This window comes from Rattus norvegicus, chromosome 8 (genome assembly GCF_021556685.1).
Source record: "Rattus norvegicus strain SHRSP/BbbUtx chromosome 8, alternate assembly SHRSP_T2T, whole genome shotgun sequence".
Classification (NCBI taxonomy): Eukaryota; Metazoa; Chordata; class Mammalia; order Rodentia; family Muridae; genus Rattus; species Rattus norvegicus.
In genome coordinates, this window is record NC_141541.1 from 119862231 (window position 1) to 119877959 (window position 15729).

Here is a 15729-nt window from a genome sequence, read left to right on the forward strand (position 1 = left end):
CAGCTGAGAATCATAAGTGCTCATTTAGATAACCAGAGCCTGACAAGCCCCACCCCCTCTGTTCCCTGAGGAGTCTAGGCTGGGAGGCATAGATTTGAGTATATCTCTATGTGCATGTGTGTATGTGTGTATATGGCGTACATGGGTTTATGCATGGTGTATATATATTCATGTGTGTATGTATGTGTGTGGTGTATGTGTATGTATGTGTGTTTGTGCGTACATTTCTCTGAATATATGCATGTGTGTATGTATGCATGTATGTATCTCTTTTTCTCTGTGTGTGGCATGAATGTGTGTATGCATGTGTATGTGTGCATCTCTTTCTTTCTCCCTCTCTCCTTGTGTTTGTGTGTCTGTGTGTGCATCTCTCTCTTTCTCCCTTTCTCCTTGTGTTTGTGTGTCTTTCTGTGCATGTGTGCATATCTGTGTGTGACCTGCTGACATAGGAAGGATTTGCAACTCCTGGTTTCATCCTCTATGAAGGAAAGTAGACTGAATCTTTCAAAAATGAGCAGGCTCGAATATGCTTCAGGAATTGGCCCCGAGTTGGGATGGTCAGGAGTAGCTTTTCCCCCTTTGCTGAGTATGTCTGACCACAAGAGCAGGAAGTCTTGACGGAAAAAGAGGGAAGAGTGAGTTCGGGGACCTGGGGGGCAGAGTGAAGTGGTTGTTAATATTTTCAATCTCCAGAAAATAGAGAAAGCGGGGACCTGAAAGAGCCCTGTGGACGATCTCTGGCTCCTAGACCATTTTTGTTCGCTCTGTGGCTGACCCTGTGAATTGTTTGGAGAATGTAAGCTGAGCCTAAAAAATCCTGTTTGCTGGTAATGGTCAGCACAGAGAAATCTAAAAAAACAATCCAAAGAACCCAGCATGAGAACTGTGTGTCTTCGTCCTTTCCCCTGACCCAAGTCCTGCTTCTCAGCTGCCTCCCTTCTATTGTTTGCCATTGTGGACAAGATCCTCTCTGAACTAAGCACATTCATCCATACGTCCACCAGACACCCGTGGAGTCAACAAGAGCCCTAGTGCAGCCCAGGGCTGGTGGCAGCAGTAGCGAGAGACAAGGAGGTACAGTTGGAGAATTGGCTCTTTTAAAAATCTCACTGAGAGATGCATATGCCAGCTCAGAATGACTCGCTTTAAGTAATTAGTAAGAGACCTTGGGGGAGACACGTATTGTCTTACCTTCATGAATTCTAAAGTAAAGGCATGTTTCAAAAATACCTATTATTATTGTCAGACAGCAAGTGCAATTGTCATGGCATTCCCCTGGCTTTCCGACACTCTTATTGTCATTAAATGTTTACTTTTTGGGGGGACGGGGTATTATTTACTTAGTTTTCTTAGTTACTTGCTTGTAACCCTCTCCCTCCTACCCACACAGAGAAGAGATTCAGTAAGATCTCTTTACCTTTGGTCAAGGACCGTGATTAAGGTTGTCTCTAGAATGACACAGTGTTTTGTCACAGGCAAAATACACAGCAATCAGTTTCTGCTACACTTCATGCAAACGAGCAAACACATGACACAGACCATGAAACACGGGAAGAAGGGTGGGAGACTACAGAACGTAAACTCGATGCTTTGCTGTGAAGACTTATTTCTTTTAGGATAGTTGCAAAATCCTCCTGTCCTCACCATAACAAGGTATGTTCTTTACAGCTACACCGGTGGCTCATCGGTCCTCAGTGACAATCCAACTCAAACTGTGCACAACGGAAGGACAGAGCTGTAGGGAGTGGAGCGACTGGCAGAGTTACACACACATCTGGAAATGCAGCTGACAAGCTTACCCCCGCAGCTGGAGCTTGCAGCACCCCGACCCCCACCACAACATGCAGCAAAGACTGCGCCAAGCACCACCCATGCAGAGCCCAACACAGAGCCACTGCTAAGCAACTGGAGCAACAGCATGTGGCTACCCAGGGAATGCTCGAGGCAGAAGCAGTAGAGGCCAAGGGTTGGAGAGAGGGCAGCAGTTGTCAGAGGCAGGGGTAGGGCTGGGAGGCAGGAGGGGACAACAGAGGGGCAACAAGAACATCAGTCAGCCCACCTTCAAAAACAACAACGTCAGCCACTCTCAAACTTGAGAACCAACCTGATTGTCTTCTTTATCAATACTAGAGTTATCTCGCTTCAAGATAAACCGCTTCTGGGATTCTTCACTCTTTTCATCTTTTAAATGTTCACAAAACCTTTGCTCTGGTCTGCCAGCAAAGTAAAACATATCAATAAAAGAAAGTGTTGCTTTCCCGTCTGAATAAACGTAGTTCGTAGTGAGTTTTCCCTCCCCACGGTGGCATTTAACTTACAAGAAAAAAAGAAAGAGAGAAAGAGAAAGTTTTATATTTGGTTGTGAAATTAGAATTGCTGGCGATATCTAGGCAGGTCATAACATGTAACGAACATATGTCCCTCTACACGAGTGGGGAGGGAGTGTTGTTGTTGCGATACCTTTTGTCATTTCCAAGTCAGAACCTTGCTTGCTACATGCTGATCATCACAGATGAACTTACAGAAACATTTCAGGTCACCAACACGCACAGTAGTATTCGCTTTGATGTCCTCACTAGCTGTTTGGGCTTTCGGTGGCTCCTGAACACATAATTTCCCCATTCACACCCTCAAGTGAATACGAAGTCATTGCTAATGTTTGTATTTTCTGGTGCTGAGGATTGAACCTAGGAGCAGACGCTTGCTAGCAGGGACTATAACCAAAGCTGCATCCCTAGCATCTTCCAGCGTCTCCAGCCCTCTTTCTCCATGTAGTTTTGAAGCCCGAGTTGCACAGTGTAGACTTGAATTCACTTTGTTGCTCAAGCTGGTCTTGAACCAGTGGCCTCCTGCTTTAGCCTTCCGAGTGGATAGAATGATAGGTGAGTACCACCAGGCCCAGATAAATATACTGCTTAAAACATAGAATGCATCCTTTCATTCATGTCTGGTAACTGCCCCTTAGCACATGGTTAGGGTCCTCTGAGTGGTGAGAGCTTTGTTTAAAAATGTCTGCTTCTCCACAATTCTAAATGCTCTGGGGATTTCGCTCCTTTAGCTCCTGACCTTAAAGATCTGATCTTCTGAGTCACTCAGTAATTAAGAGAGCTAAAGATATTTAAACAACTTGTTAGCTGATTGGTGTGAAGGGAAGGCCCTAAGTAGTTGACTGCTACAGACTGTCAATTGATTTTGCCAAATCTCTTAATCATTATGGGTTAATTTCCCATGAGCAACCCTGTACACATACTAGAACTCAGTGAATGAGCTGGGACTTGGACTCATCACAGGGGACATGCTGACGTGTTTCTCTCTGGGTTGAGAACAATGTCTCAAGACTTCCGGTGTTCCTGTCCCTGCTGGATTCCTGGTGTCACAGGCAATGGAAGTCACTTTACAAAGCCTGTGCTCTACTATGGGTGACCAGGAATCAAGAAAATGGTTCCTCAGAAGCAGCACTTTGGTGACAAAGGAGTGTCTTAAGCTTCTAATTCATGTCGGGGTGAGAAGCACTCTCTCTTCAACACCTGTCCATACATTAGGACTGTGGAGGCAAGCAGACAAGAGCAGAAAAGCTCAGATGGTGCCAGCTACACTGTGTACAAGTTTATAAAATGATGCCATCCCCTTGCCCCATCCCGTTGGTAAAAGTAGAAGGAGCAATTTTTTTTTTTAAGATGAAGAAAGCATCCCTCAGTCATTACTTTGATTACCTGACTGTAGATTTGCCTATTAATCCACAGTCATCAAACAGCCTGGTTACAATCCTAGAGACATTATTGTGTAGTTCCTATGAGTATACAGTGCACAGTGGGCTGGAGTTAGGAACTGGGAGGTTCACCCCTCAACTCAGAGAACCAAGAAGCCTTATCACTTCCTCTTGGTGATCAAGGTAAACATTTCCCACCAAACTTACAATATAGTAAACTATAACAAATGACCTGAATGTGGAAATAGGACATTAGAAATGAGAAAGTCTGATACAAGTCAATCACCATACACTTGGCTTCCTTACTGTAGAGTGAAAGTTGTAGATAGTAACATGTTCAGTTAATGTTTGGGGCAAATGACAACTCCCCCAAATTATTTAGTGTCCTGGTATTCTCAACCAACACTTTTTTGGCTGTTGTATGTTGTCTATATTCTTCCTTCCTTCCTTCCTTCCCTCCTTCCTTCCTTCCTTCCTTCCTTCCTTCCTTCCTTCCTTCCTTCCTTCCTTTCTTTCTCTCGTTTTTTGTATAGCAACTGAAATGAGGATGTCAATTTAGAGATGTTGATTACATCAACGTTAATTACAATCACATCAATGTTAATTAGTCTCCTCTGATATCCTCACACACTAGTCTGTTAAGCCCTAATAAATGAAACAATTTGCCTAAATGTACAGCTTTCCTTTCTGTATTTGTTTTTAACAGTCTGCAAATATTCACACACAAGTGAGAGATCCCATTTTTGAGGCAGGAGCACAAGGTGAATTTGTTCAGTCTAATTTCTTCTTTAAGATAAAATGTATTTGAGTGATAACTCAAAGTGCTAGCTGATAGGTACACTGTTTCATTTTAAACCTTCTCCTTACTGCCCATGTCTAAACCTGGTGCCAGCTAAACACTTAGCTGAATGAATGAATGGATCAATGCATGGATGAGTGGCAATTTAGCCTGCGCGAATCATTATAGCTCAGGGACTGATTGAGTTGCTCAATCAGATATGAGGTCATAATTTCTGTAGTTATAGAACAGGACATCTGAGAGTTTGGAGCACAAATTCGAATTGAAAACAGAATGGTCATTGAACATTGGATTTATGTTTATTAGTCCTTATAAACTTTTTATAAAAGACTGAGAGATCTAGGATAGAGAAGGAAGCTTAATCATCCTCCTCCTTGACTTTGGAACACCTTGGTGTAAAGTGTGTTAAAGTTCTATTTTGATGTTCCTTCTGGAATCCTATTTCTTCATAGTGTTGTTATTTATAGTAACATATATCATACATATGTATGCATATATGAAAAATACTTTAATAGGACGATGAAACTTAATTATAAGGAATATTGCTATTCATAACATAAATATTAAGAGTGATTCATACTCTGATATAGATTATATAAAATAAATTCTGTGACTGATTTGCAGATTTTTTAATTTTTATCTTCAAAAGTTAGAAAAAATGAGTTCTTTCAGGTTTCTTGGAAAATATTTTGAATGCTCATAAACTATCTTTGAGGTTTGTTTAAAAATAACCGAGCAACTGTAATAAGATTTTCTTTTCCGGTATGGCTTTACAGAAAACTATTCATGATGTTAGAGCTAACCAGGGTAGAGATTGAAATACTGCAGTGATTGGATTAAAAACTACTGATGAGGGCCATTGTATCACAGCTATTAAAAATCACTTTTACAACTAACCGAACACCAAACTAACATTATTTTGGAGCCATACAATAAATGACACTGAAGCAATTCATTCAGGAATAGCATTTCAAAAAGTAATTAATTACTTTTAATCTATGAACACAGAAACGCACAATTTTTGAACAATGAATTATTAAATGTTGATAAGTGGTCTTCGCTATGTACCTCATGGCCATGTAGCCTACCAGCCTAATTTGCCACATTTATTCATTTAGGATTTGTCTCATGAGGTATCGTGTCTAGCTTTCTATACATCATTACCAAAATATGTGGTAAATAAAATTAATGCTTTTTGGAGATGGATCATAGCTTCCTCATCTCCAGGTAACCCTCTACAGCACATACAGCCGACTCGGTGCTCCCAGCGGGGCACACACTGCTCCTGTATGGTGAGCATGGTTGCTTCCCCAGCCACTATCTTGGGACTCTTTGGGGAATAAAAAGGATTAAATTTATTCTACACTGTCCCTCCTAGAGACAGAACTCACAGAAAAGAGGCCAGCCGGTGACGACAATCAAATCTCTCTTCTACTCAATCAATTCCAGTCTTAGTTAAAAAGGAAATTTCCTTAGAAGCTTAACATAAACGGACACTCATTACCACTGCTGTTTTAATTTCACTCCTCTTTAACTATTTTTCAGCAGTTTAGCCTTGCTGTTGGCTTCTTAGGACCAAACTCGTTACTCATCTCCCAAGTGGTTCAGCTGAATCTCTTTCTCCCTTCCCACACAGAAAGGAAGAACTGAACTCTCTTGCCAGTGACTGAACTCTCTTGCTGGTGGAGGTGGAAGTCGGGGTGGGGTAAGGGGGAGGCCCTGGCACTCCGTGTGGACTGAAGGAAAAGTGCCGCTGAGGTGACCTCGATAAACAGCTGGGAAACAGCTGGACGGTGGCACAAGCAGTGAAGGGTTTGAACTGTCAAAAATAGTAGACAGGCCTAAGAGTACTGTGAGCATTTCACCTAGAGTGCTCACCGCAATGGGTCTCTGAAAATAAAAAAAAAAAAAAAGAAAGCTCTTTATCCTTATTTAACAGGTATGTGTTTCCATCTTCCATATCAGTCTGCCATTTGATTCCACCTCGTCTTTTTTAAATATTATATGTTATTCGCTAAGAGAAGGAGGTATATATGTGTGTTAGTGTGTGTGTGTGTGTGTGTGATTTTGCATGTGTTTGTAAATTAATTTTCTTTCATATATATAAAATTTTCATATATATGATATATGTGTGTACATTGCATTTATTTACTATTCACGTTGTGTATGCACATAGGCACCACACCACCTATGCGGGGGTCGGAGGACAGCGTGGAGAGCACACTCGGATCATGCACAGACTAAATCACTTCACCAGCTTTTTATACCTTTTGTTATTAGAGTCTTGCGAATGTTTAGAATTTGGGGTGTTTTTGCGAAATCCCTTTCTTTCTTTTGTCTGTATCCGTGGTATAGGTATGTACACGTCCGTATCCGAGCATGTTTTGGAGGGCACAGGGTCCCCTGTGTATGTTTTTGGAGGACAGAGGTACACGATGGGTGTTTTCTTCAGTTGCACTCCACCTGACACTCTGAGACGGCACCCCCTGCACACCCGGGCTGCTGGTTTGGTTTACTTGCCATTAGACCCCAGGGAGCCTCTGGTCTCTGGCTCCCCAGCACTGAGGCTGCAGCTCTGTAGCATTGTACCTGTCTTTTTATCTGGTTTTGTGGAAATTCAGTCAGTTTCTCATGCGTGTGTAAGGAGTGTTTTGGAGATCAAACCACCTTGCTAGATGTTTTCTTCTGAGTTAGTGCAATTAAGTATTCACAGGGACGTGCAGGCTAATGTGGTACCTTGGTCCCTCTTTACAGTGAACTATCATGAATGACACTTAATACTCAAACCTGAGTCTGAACGGTTCTTTTTTTTTTTTTTTTTTTTTTTTTTTTGGTTCTTTTTCTCGGAGCTGGGGACCGAACCCAGGGCCTTATGCTTGCTAGGCAAGCGCTCAACCACTGAGCTAAATCCCCAACCCCTGAACGGTTCTTTTAAATTGGCACCTGTTCCTTGGCAAAATCAAACCAAAGCAAACCAAACCACCACCATCACCACCACCACCAACAACAACACTACCACCACCACCACCACCAACAACAACAACAACACTACCACCACCACCACCACCACCAAACCAAAACCTGGCCTCTGTGGATGAAGAAGGATGAGAAGCATGAAAAGCCAATGTGCCCTGAGAATGTGATCCTCTGTCTAAGAATGAAGCCAAAGGAAATGGCCATAAATGAATACCAAATTCCACTTCATAACAGTGGGAGAATGCGTTTCTCCTGTACTTTACAAGGAATGTTACAGTAACATGAAATTCTTTAAAACAATATCCAGTAACATTGGCCAGCAAATACAGGCTGTTTATAAGAACACGTTGACTATGTTTGTGGTCAAGCGATAACCCATGGTAACAGGAGTAATGTTAGCAGAAATCTTATCCATGGGTGGTGAGTTGACAGACAGCTTTACTTCTAACGCTTTATAGATTTGTGTTGCAATAATCACATATGATTTTATAGCAACGAAATAATGGAAGTTATTATCTCAGTTGGATAGCAAAACAGTTTAGCAACTTAATAATGACTCGTGCCAAATCACTGGATTATAGACAATTATTCTTATATTTTGAATGTTTACAAGATACCGTTTCATTAAATGTATTATTTAATAATCTGGTAATTGGAGATTTAAATGTTTCTCATCAAATTATTTCTTAATCCTTCTATTATACTGCAAGGTTTTGGAAATGCAAGATTAAATTTTGCTCTTTGTACAAGTCAGATTTCTTACACCAGGACCTTCAGGTACATGAAAACTCACCTCACCTTTAAATTCCTGTGTTTCCTGAAGTGTTATTCTTGATTTATGTGAGTAGACATACTACCAATTCAACATGATAATGACCAAATGATAACAATCACCAAGAAGATTCTCTCTCTCTCTCTCTCTCTCTCTCTCTCTCTCTCTCTCTCTCTCTGTGTGTGTGTGTGTGTGTGTGTGTGTGTGTGTGTGTTTGTGTGGCTAGTTATTCATGAACTGTATTGGGCCTGGAGTTTCAACACTGTCAAACAGGGGGATACAATCAGATCACTGAGCTTCAGGACCCTTGTATCATTTTTTTAAAGTTTGTCTATAAATCAAGGGTTTATGCAAATTAAAAAACAATACCTGTAATGCAGAAAGTAAAAGCCCTTCAAAAATGACAGATGAATGATTTCCCACGCAGCATGTATGGAATACTGCCTAGTTCTACTTTTGGGTGTAAAGGCAATGGGCAGTACATGCCTAAGATCATGAAACTATCCAGACATCCTGCCACATATATCCCGTAGGTGCCAATGAACCAGCGAGGATGAGTGTTATTCAGAGTGATCGTCAGATTTTGGATCACGCTGTTGGATCAGCTGAAGATGACTTGGGGTTCTCTATCTTTCAGGAGCCTCCGTGGCGGTCTTTAAGTAAACCTATGAACCAATCATGTGGCCTCCACCCACACATAAGATACATGCTTCAATCTGCTCATCCTTCCTCCCTCACTAGCGTCCACCCTGACTGAAGGCACACCCCTCTGCAAGTGGCTTCTCCAGGTTTATTCTTCCAATGCCTCACTAACGAGACAATCTTTGTTCAGTTCTAGCGTATTCATTTATGGAACTTTTTTAAATTCTAAGCTTTTTCTCAGTGATAATAAACTCACAAGATGCTTAGACCCCAACTGCACCTTATTTACATCGGTCTCACGTAAAGAATCTGGGAGCAGCAGGAGAGAAACGTGGGGCGAATATGATCAAATTACACTGTGTGAAATTTGTCCTAGTTAGGGTTTCTATTGCTGCGACGAAACACCACGACCAAAAGCAATTTGGGGAGGAAATATCACTGGTCATCATCAAAGGAAGTCAGAATAGAAACTCAAGCAGGGCAGGAACCAGGAGTCAGGAGCTAATGCAGAGGCCATGGGGGAGCGCTGCTTATTGGCTTCTCCTCCTGGCTTATACAGCCTGCTCTCTTACAGAGCCCAGTACCAGCAGGCTGGGGAGGGGATGGCACCGCCCACGGTGGGATGGACCTTCCCATATCAGTCACTAATTAAGAAAACGTACTACAGGTTGCCCTTACAGGCTGATCTTATGGAGGCATTTTCTCAGTTGAGGTTTTCCGTCTCAGACAGCTTTAGTTTGTCTCAAGTGGACATAAAACTAACCAGCATGAAATGCTCAAAGAATTAATACTTTTTAAAGTACCATTATATTAATATGTCCACTAACTAACTTCTATTCCCTAAAGGAAATCCCAGTGTATTTCAGGCTATGAATCAGTGACTGCAGAAGAAATGATCAGAAACTACATTTACTGTAGACTATCATTAATATTAAAGTGCTTTCAACATACAAAACAACATTGAGAAACAAACTTCACGTACTTTGTCTTTTCAGTTCTGTACCTTATCGACTGTGTTGTTACTATTATTGTTATTGTTATTATTATTGTTCTTGTTGTTATTATTATTATTACTTTATACAATCTGTATAAAGGAGCGGTCTGGCTCATTTGCTTTGTTGTATAAAGTAAAAATAGATAATGTGTACTTTAACATGCATAGAAGCATTGAATAGTTGTAAGGAATCCTACCAATTCTGAAGTGCTTTGCCCAGTACTAGTGAGGCTTATAATAATAGAAAATCTTAGTGTGCATGTGTGTGTGTGTGTGTGTGTGTGTGTGTGTGTGTGTGTGTGTGTGTGTGATAGGTAATTTGTAGGAGTTGGTTCTCTCCCTCACTGTGTGGGTCCCGGTGATTGAGCTCAGGTTGTCAGGCCTGGTGGCAAGTGTCATTACTCATTGAGACATCCGTCATCCCGGGACACACCAAGAAACATCTAAAAACATTCTCATCAGGGTTAGGGATAATCTTAATTATGATAGATCTAATACGTGTTATAATATTTAAATAATGTTTGATTCATGAGTGTCCAAAGGGGTCAGTCGGGTGTTTATGAAAATAATTCTGCCTTTGAAACTATGAAAAATAATGGGTGTTTCAAGGAAGGGCTTTTCGTTTGTAAGTTATAATGCTTGTGTGAAGTAGCTCATTAAAATTCATAGGTAAATATTGTAGCTCCACTAATAAAGAATTGCTATTGTGATTCGGTTGATGGAGAATTGCCGTTTGTTGTCTATTTGCGTTTTGCACGTGTGAAGAAATGCAGTGCTTTGTGAGAGAGAAATGATGGGGAGAGCAGGGAGGGAAGGGGAGGTTGGGAAGCTGGGAGTTGTACTCCTGCATTCACTGTGGGATCTGGAAGAGGACGAGGTGGGGAAAAGTTGGGTTGTGGGATTAAATGTATTTTGTACGTGCTCATTTCTTTTGGTAGGCTACAACATATTTGACAGCATACCCAACACCCACATCTGCTGGCCCTCTAATCTTCAAGTGTCCCTAAAATCAGCCAAGACACAACTGTCAACGCTGCGGTTGGTTGAGCTTAGATGCAGCAGGGGCAGGGTCTGCATTAAATGGCATGCATGTGTAGTCTTAGATTTGCTCATCGTGAGTGTGCTCGCTCACACACCTACACATTCAACCATAATGATGTTGATTTTCCACACAGTGAACGGAAAATGGCTAAGAACTTTGATTTTTCAAAGTAGGAGACCCACAGTACTGAATACTTGAGAAATAATTCTTTGTTGACCATACTTCAAGGACATGGAGTCAGGTTTTGCTTTACTAATAAGTTGCTAAGACAGGTTTTGCTTTACTAATAAGTTGCTAAGACAATTCATAGTTTTACCGTCAACTCTAGTGTTAACGTTCTTTATTTTGCTATTTAAACACGTGTGTGTGTGTGTGTGTGTGTGTGTGTGTGTGTGTGTGGGTGTGGGTGTGGGTGTGTGTGTATGCTCAAGTGTGGTGGGGGCATGGTACATGTGCATGTGTGTTTGAAGATCAGAGGTCAATGTCAGGTACCCTGCCTCTGGACGTGACCCATCTTGGTTTCCTTGTTTGGTTTTATCTAATACAGAGTTCTCACAGGCCTGCTATTTGGACAGTCTGACTGGCCAGCAAGCCTGAGGGAGCCTCCTTCCTCTCTCCCCAGTGCTGGGATTACAAGCATGCACCACCATGCTGAGCTTTTTTATGTGTATCCTAAGGATCAAACTCAGGAACTCATGCTTGTAGAGTGAGCACTTAACTGACTGAGCTGTCTCCAAATCCCTTTGCACAGTTTAAAAGAATAATCAAATGCAAATTATGTTGTTGCCAGAGAACCAATGGATAGCAGTGAATGAAGATGGCTTAAGTACCCCTCTTGCTTCCCTAGTAACTTGATATCATTGATTCTATGGATGGAAATTCTTCTTCCCATGACCTCTGAAAGGTCAAGGTCAAGGGCTAAGAGGCACAGGGCCTTTGGCTTTGATCGTCTGTGACCCGAGCAGATAAGACAGACTTGGACTTTGGTTTCTCTCCTACGAGATGGACAGGCTTGATAGACACCCTACCACGCCGAGATCAAATGAATGATCAACCAAATAAATAAACAAAAACAACAAAACAAATAGATAGATAGATAAATAAACAAAACCCTTAGATGCATCAGTGTGCCATGCACAAAACTCCTTAACATAATGAAACAGATTCTATCCATGCACAAGGTATATGCTTCATTTGTTTCCAAAATTAAATAGTGAACTTTATCATACAATCAGAAAAAGGAACACTATGAACTTATTGCTCCTTGCTCTCTGTTTGTCTGAGAACCGCCCTTTCATGCACAAAGTCTATATTCTCAGAGGAAAAAGCAAGATGATATTATGGAGACAATATAATGTTTGAGGGAAATGGCAGAGAGTTTGACCATGGTCAACAAATAGCCCTGAGTTTAAACTTAAGAGATGATGGAGGACCTAGGTGTCTTCCCAAAGAAAGGGTAAATGTTTAGAGAGATGAATTATGTTAATGATGCTGATTTTATCATCAAGCCATATGTACGAGTATCCAAACCACATTGTATGCTTGCCAATCAGAAAAGGAGAAGGAAGTGAAATGTGTTCAGTGCCCAAGCCTCTGGGTTCTAGTCAAATAATTGGTAGCACCAACCTTATGAGAAGCCAATAGTAGTTTCACCATGTTTAGAAGTGACAGGGTGCCAGCCAGCCACTCTAAGATACACTTAGATGGAGGTTCAGTCTTCTACACAGCTCTCCAGTAAGAGTGGACCTAGCATGCAGTGCCCCTTATAGCTCTAACCCAAAGACAAGAACACTGGGAACATGGGAGAAAGCCTGTGTCTGTTCTTTGCTTTGTTTTGCTTCAGTGAAAACACAGTCCTCTGTAGGGTATGAAACTGCCCATTGTGGACATCCAAGGATCCCCAAGTTAAGCCTGGATGCTTTGAGGGGTATTCCAGAGAGCCTGTGTTCCTTCGCCTGGGCCAAGTCTCTCTATGCTGGGTCTGTGCCCTGAGAGGGTGGAAAACCCAGCCTCCTGTGGTTAGGATAATGAGCTGTCTCTTCAGGGGTTCTTATCAAAGGCCCATCAATCTCATATGGGCACTCTCTAGAGAGGCTTTCTCTAGTTAGAAGAGGCTTCATTGTTCTTGCTTTACTGACAAACACCTCAGTTGACTGTATTTTCTAGAGCATTTACTCTACACACATATCTCTCCAAGCTAGTGCCAAGGACCCCATGCCTCAAGAATCATGGAGTTGAATCCAGGAGTATTAAACTCTCTTTTTGTTTGTGTTGCTTTGTTTTGCTTTTGAGGGACTCAGTCTGCAGCCCAGGCTAGTTGCAACATCTGATCTCAAATTTTCTATGTAGCCCAGGCTAGCCTCAAGCTCAAGAAAATCCTCCAATAGTTAAAGTAGCCTTTGGACCACTCCCCCGACCCACAGTCTGTGGAGAGTGAACTCCCGTCCTCCACAGTATTTGCTAACCCCAAGCCTTGCTCTGCACCTGGAAGGGTAGGGAATTTGAGGCAAGGAGAGTGGGCGGATGTGAAAGATGAAATGGAAATTGTGAAGACATGACAACCTTTTAACATGAAAATTATCTTGAGACAAGTTAAAAGTTGATCTGCCATATGCAAAGATATGGAGGTACATGTGCAGTAATCATGTTGTTTGTACGAAATGCAAGTCTAAGTAGATGGTGTCCCGCCTTCCAGTGATAAACTCCAGATCTGCATCCTTTCTCAGGGATGGAAAAAAAGGAGGAGGAGATGAAAAGTAGAAAAGAAATACCTCCATAGAAAGAACAATGTGCATCTTTGTGGTAAATATAGAAAAGTAATTGAAAGAGAGAAAATGGAGGTCAGAGAGACAAAATAAAAGCATGGCGCTTCTAATGTAACAGACACATACTTGTGACATAGAAAACAATTTAACATTTCGAAGGAGACTATGAAACTAAAAATGTTCATAGTTTTAGTCTCCTATCTAAAAGTCCAAATGGTAACACTGGTCTGGAGTGGAGCCTCCTGTTTATGATCCCCGATACACAGGAAGCTTAGGCAGCAGTTTACACATGCAAGCCCAGCTTGGGCTGCAAAGTGAGATCCTGTCTGAAGACAAAAAGAGCACTACAAAGAAAGAAGGAAAGAGACTGGAGGTGTGGGCATTAGCTTACTAGTAGGGCTCTAACGTAGCGGACATGAGACTCTGGGTTCCATCTCAAGGGACATTAGAAAGAATAACCAGATGATAAAGACCTTCTGTGGTATATAAATGACATAGACCCTAGTAGCTGCCTTGTAGGTTTTCAGTGGGTGGTACTACCAAGCCTGACAGTCAACCAGAAGTCCAATAGTGGGAAATCCACAGTGCTTGAGAATAAACCCTGTTGCTGTCAAAATTCAGAGACAGGCAATGGACACTAATGGAATATGGCAAAATAAACAACAGTGACAACAACTACAAAAGCATAGAACTTCTTCTCAGTCACTGAAGTTGCTGTTTTCAGTCAAAGCCAGACAATTCCAAAGGCTAGTGATTCCTCACGAGCCATTAAGACCCAGGTGATAAATCAAAAGATGTGTCTGGAAACAATTGGTCACACACTCTTACCTCTTCATTCTAGGCTAGTTCTGAAAACCTATAACGCTACAGGCCCAGATGATTTTTATTAATTCTCTAGTGTACATAGGTTTACTCAGACAGCAACACCATCTTGGATATCTCCCACAAGAACTTGTGACCCCTCTGTCTTTCCCTCTCACCAAGTTTTCCCTCCAGTCCAGGCACTGGTGTCACTTTTACAAGTATTTTGTTATACAGCTATAATACGTAGATACCACCATCTCTACAGAAAGCCTAGCTCTTTCTAAGTGCTCAATAAATGCAGAATATTAACATATATCTGTTTGGACTCAATGGATTTTTTTTGAGTATTTGTTTTGTCAGTTTTGTCCACTGCAACAGGGCATCAAGAATACAACCGCTCTGCTACAAAGTCATATGTTCTCTGGGAATCCCCAAAGTATTGAAAGCATTAATGCAAAACTTCTAATGACTTCACTCTGGTGCTCACCATTGTGCTTCCTCATTCCCCAGGTAGCTGGTCCTGCTATGCATGGGATGAGAAGCTACGGTTACTGATGGCAATGGTTGTATAAGAACACAATGTATAGATTCATCTTCTACACTAACACTATCAATAAATATAACTCAAGGATGCTGTCCTTCAACAAGGTAGAAGTGACAACCCAGAAATACACAACAAGGACTATAAAACTATAGAAAGATTCTGGTGTTTACTTATATGAGCAAGAAAATCTTCAAGACATCATTAAAACAACAGCTCCTTAATCCTAATAATTTCTTATCAGATAACAAAGGAATTAAAAACTTGAAATCTGTTGGAGAATGGTGCTAATACTTTGAATTTGCAAGTCCAGACACTGAAGGTCCTTCTCCCCAATTGGTTTTTGATCTATCAGTAAAGATGCCAGCAGCTAATTGCTGGGAATGGGGTGGCACACTGAGAGTTGAAATGGTAGGATTCAGGGAGAATCAGGAGGACTCAGAAGCAGAAGGGGATGCAGTAGCAGTAGGAGATAAAGCCAACCAACCATGTGAGTTTTCAGGTAAGTAGCCATTGGCCTGAAGTAGCAGGGGAAGTGCCCAGTCACTGGGCAAAGCAGGGTAGACAAAACTACATGCTACAGAAATCCACATCAGATGCAGCCATATCTCGTTTGAATGTGGCTCTGTAATTGAGATCGTTAGACTTGAAATAACCATCACACTATACACTCTGGTTTAGAATT

At 41.6% G+C, this 15729-nt stretch overlaps 1 protein-coding gene across 49 annotated transcripts in view; it reads right to left on the minus strand.

Annotated features, from left to right (window-relative positions):
- Arpp21 (cAMP regulated phosphoprotein 21) overlaps nucleotides 1-15729 on the minus strand; it is a 164359-nt gene that overhangs the window by 87960 nt on the left and 60670 nt on the right. For all 49 annotated transcript variants that reach the window (XR_015626838.1, XR_015626835.1, XR_015626837.1 and 46 more), the window contains one exon: nucleotides 2105-2213. Coding sequence is in view for 42 of the 49 variants with exons in the window: in XM_087562978.1 (XP_087419104.1) it covers nucleotides 2105-2213 (109 nt within the window). In the remaining 7 variants the exon portion in view is untranslated. The remainder of the gene's footprint in view (nucleotides 1-2104; nucleotides 2214-15729) is intronic.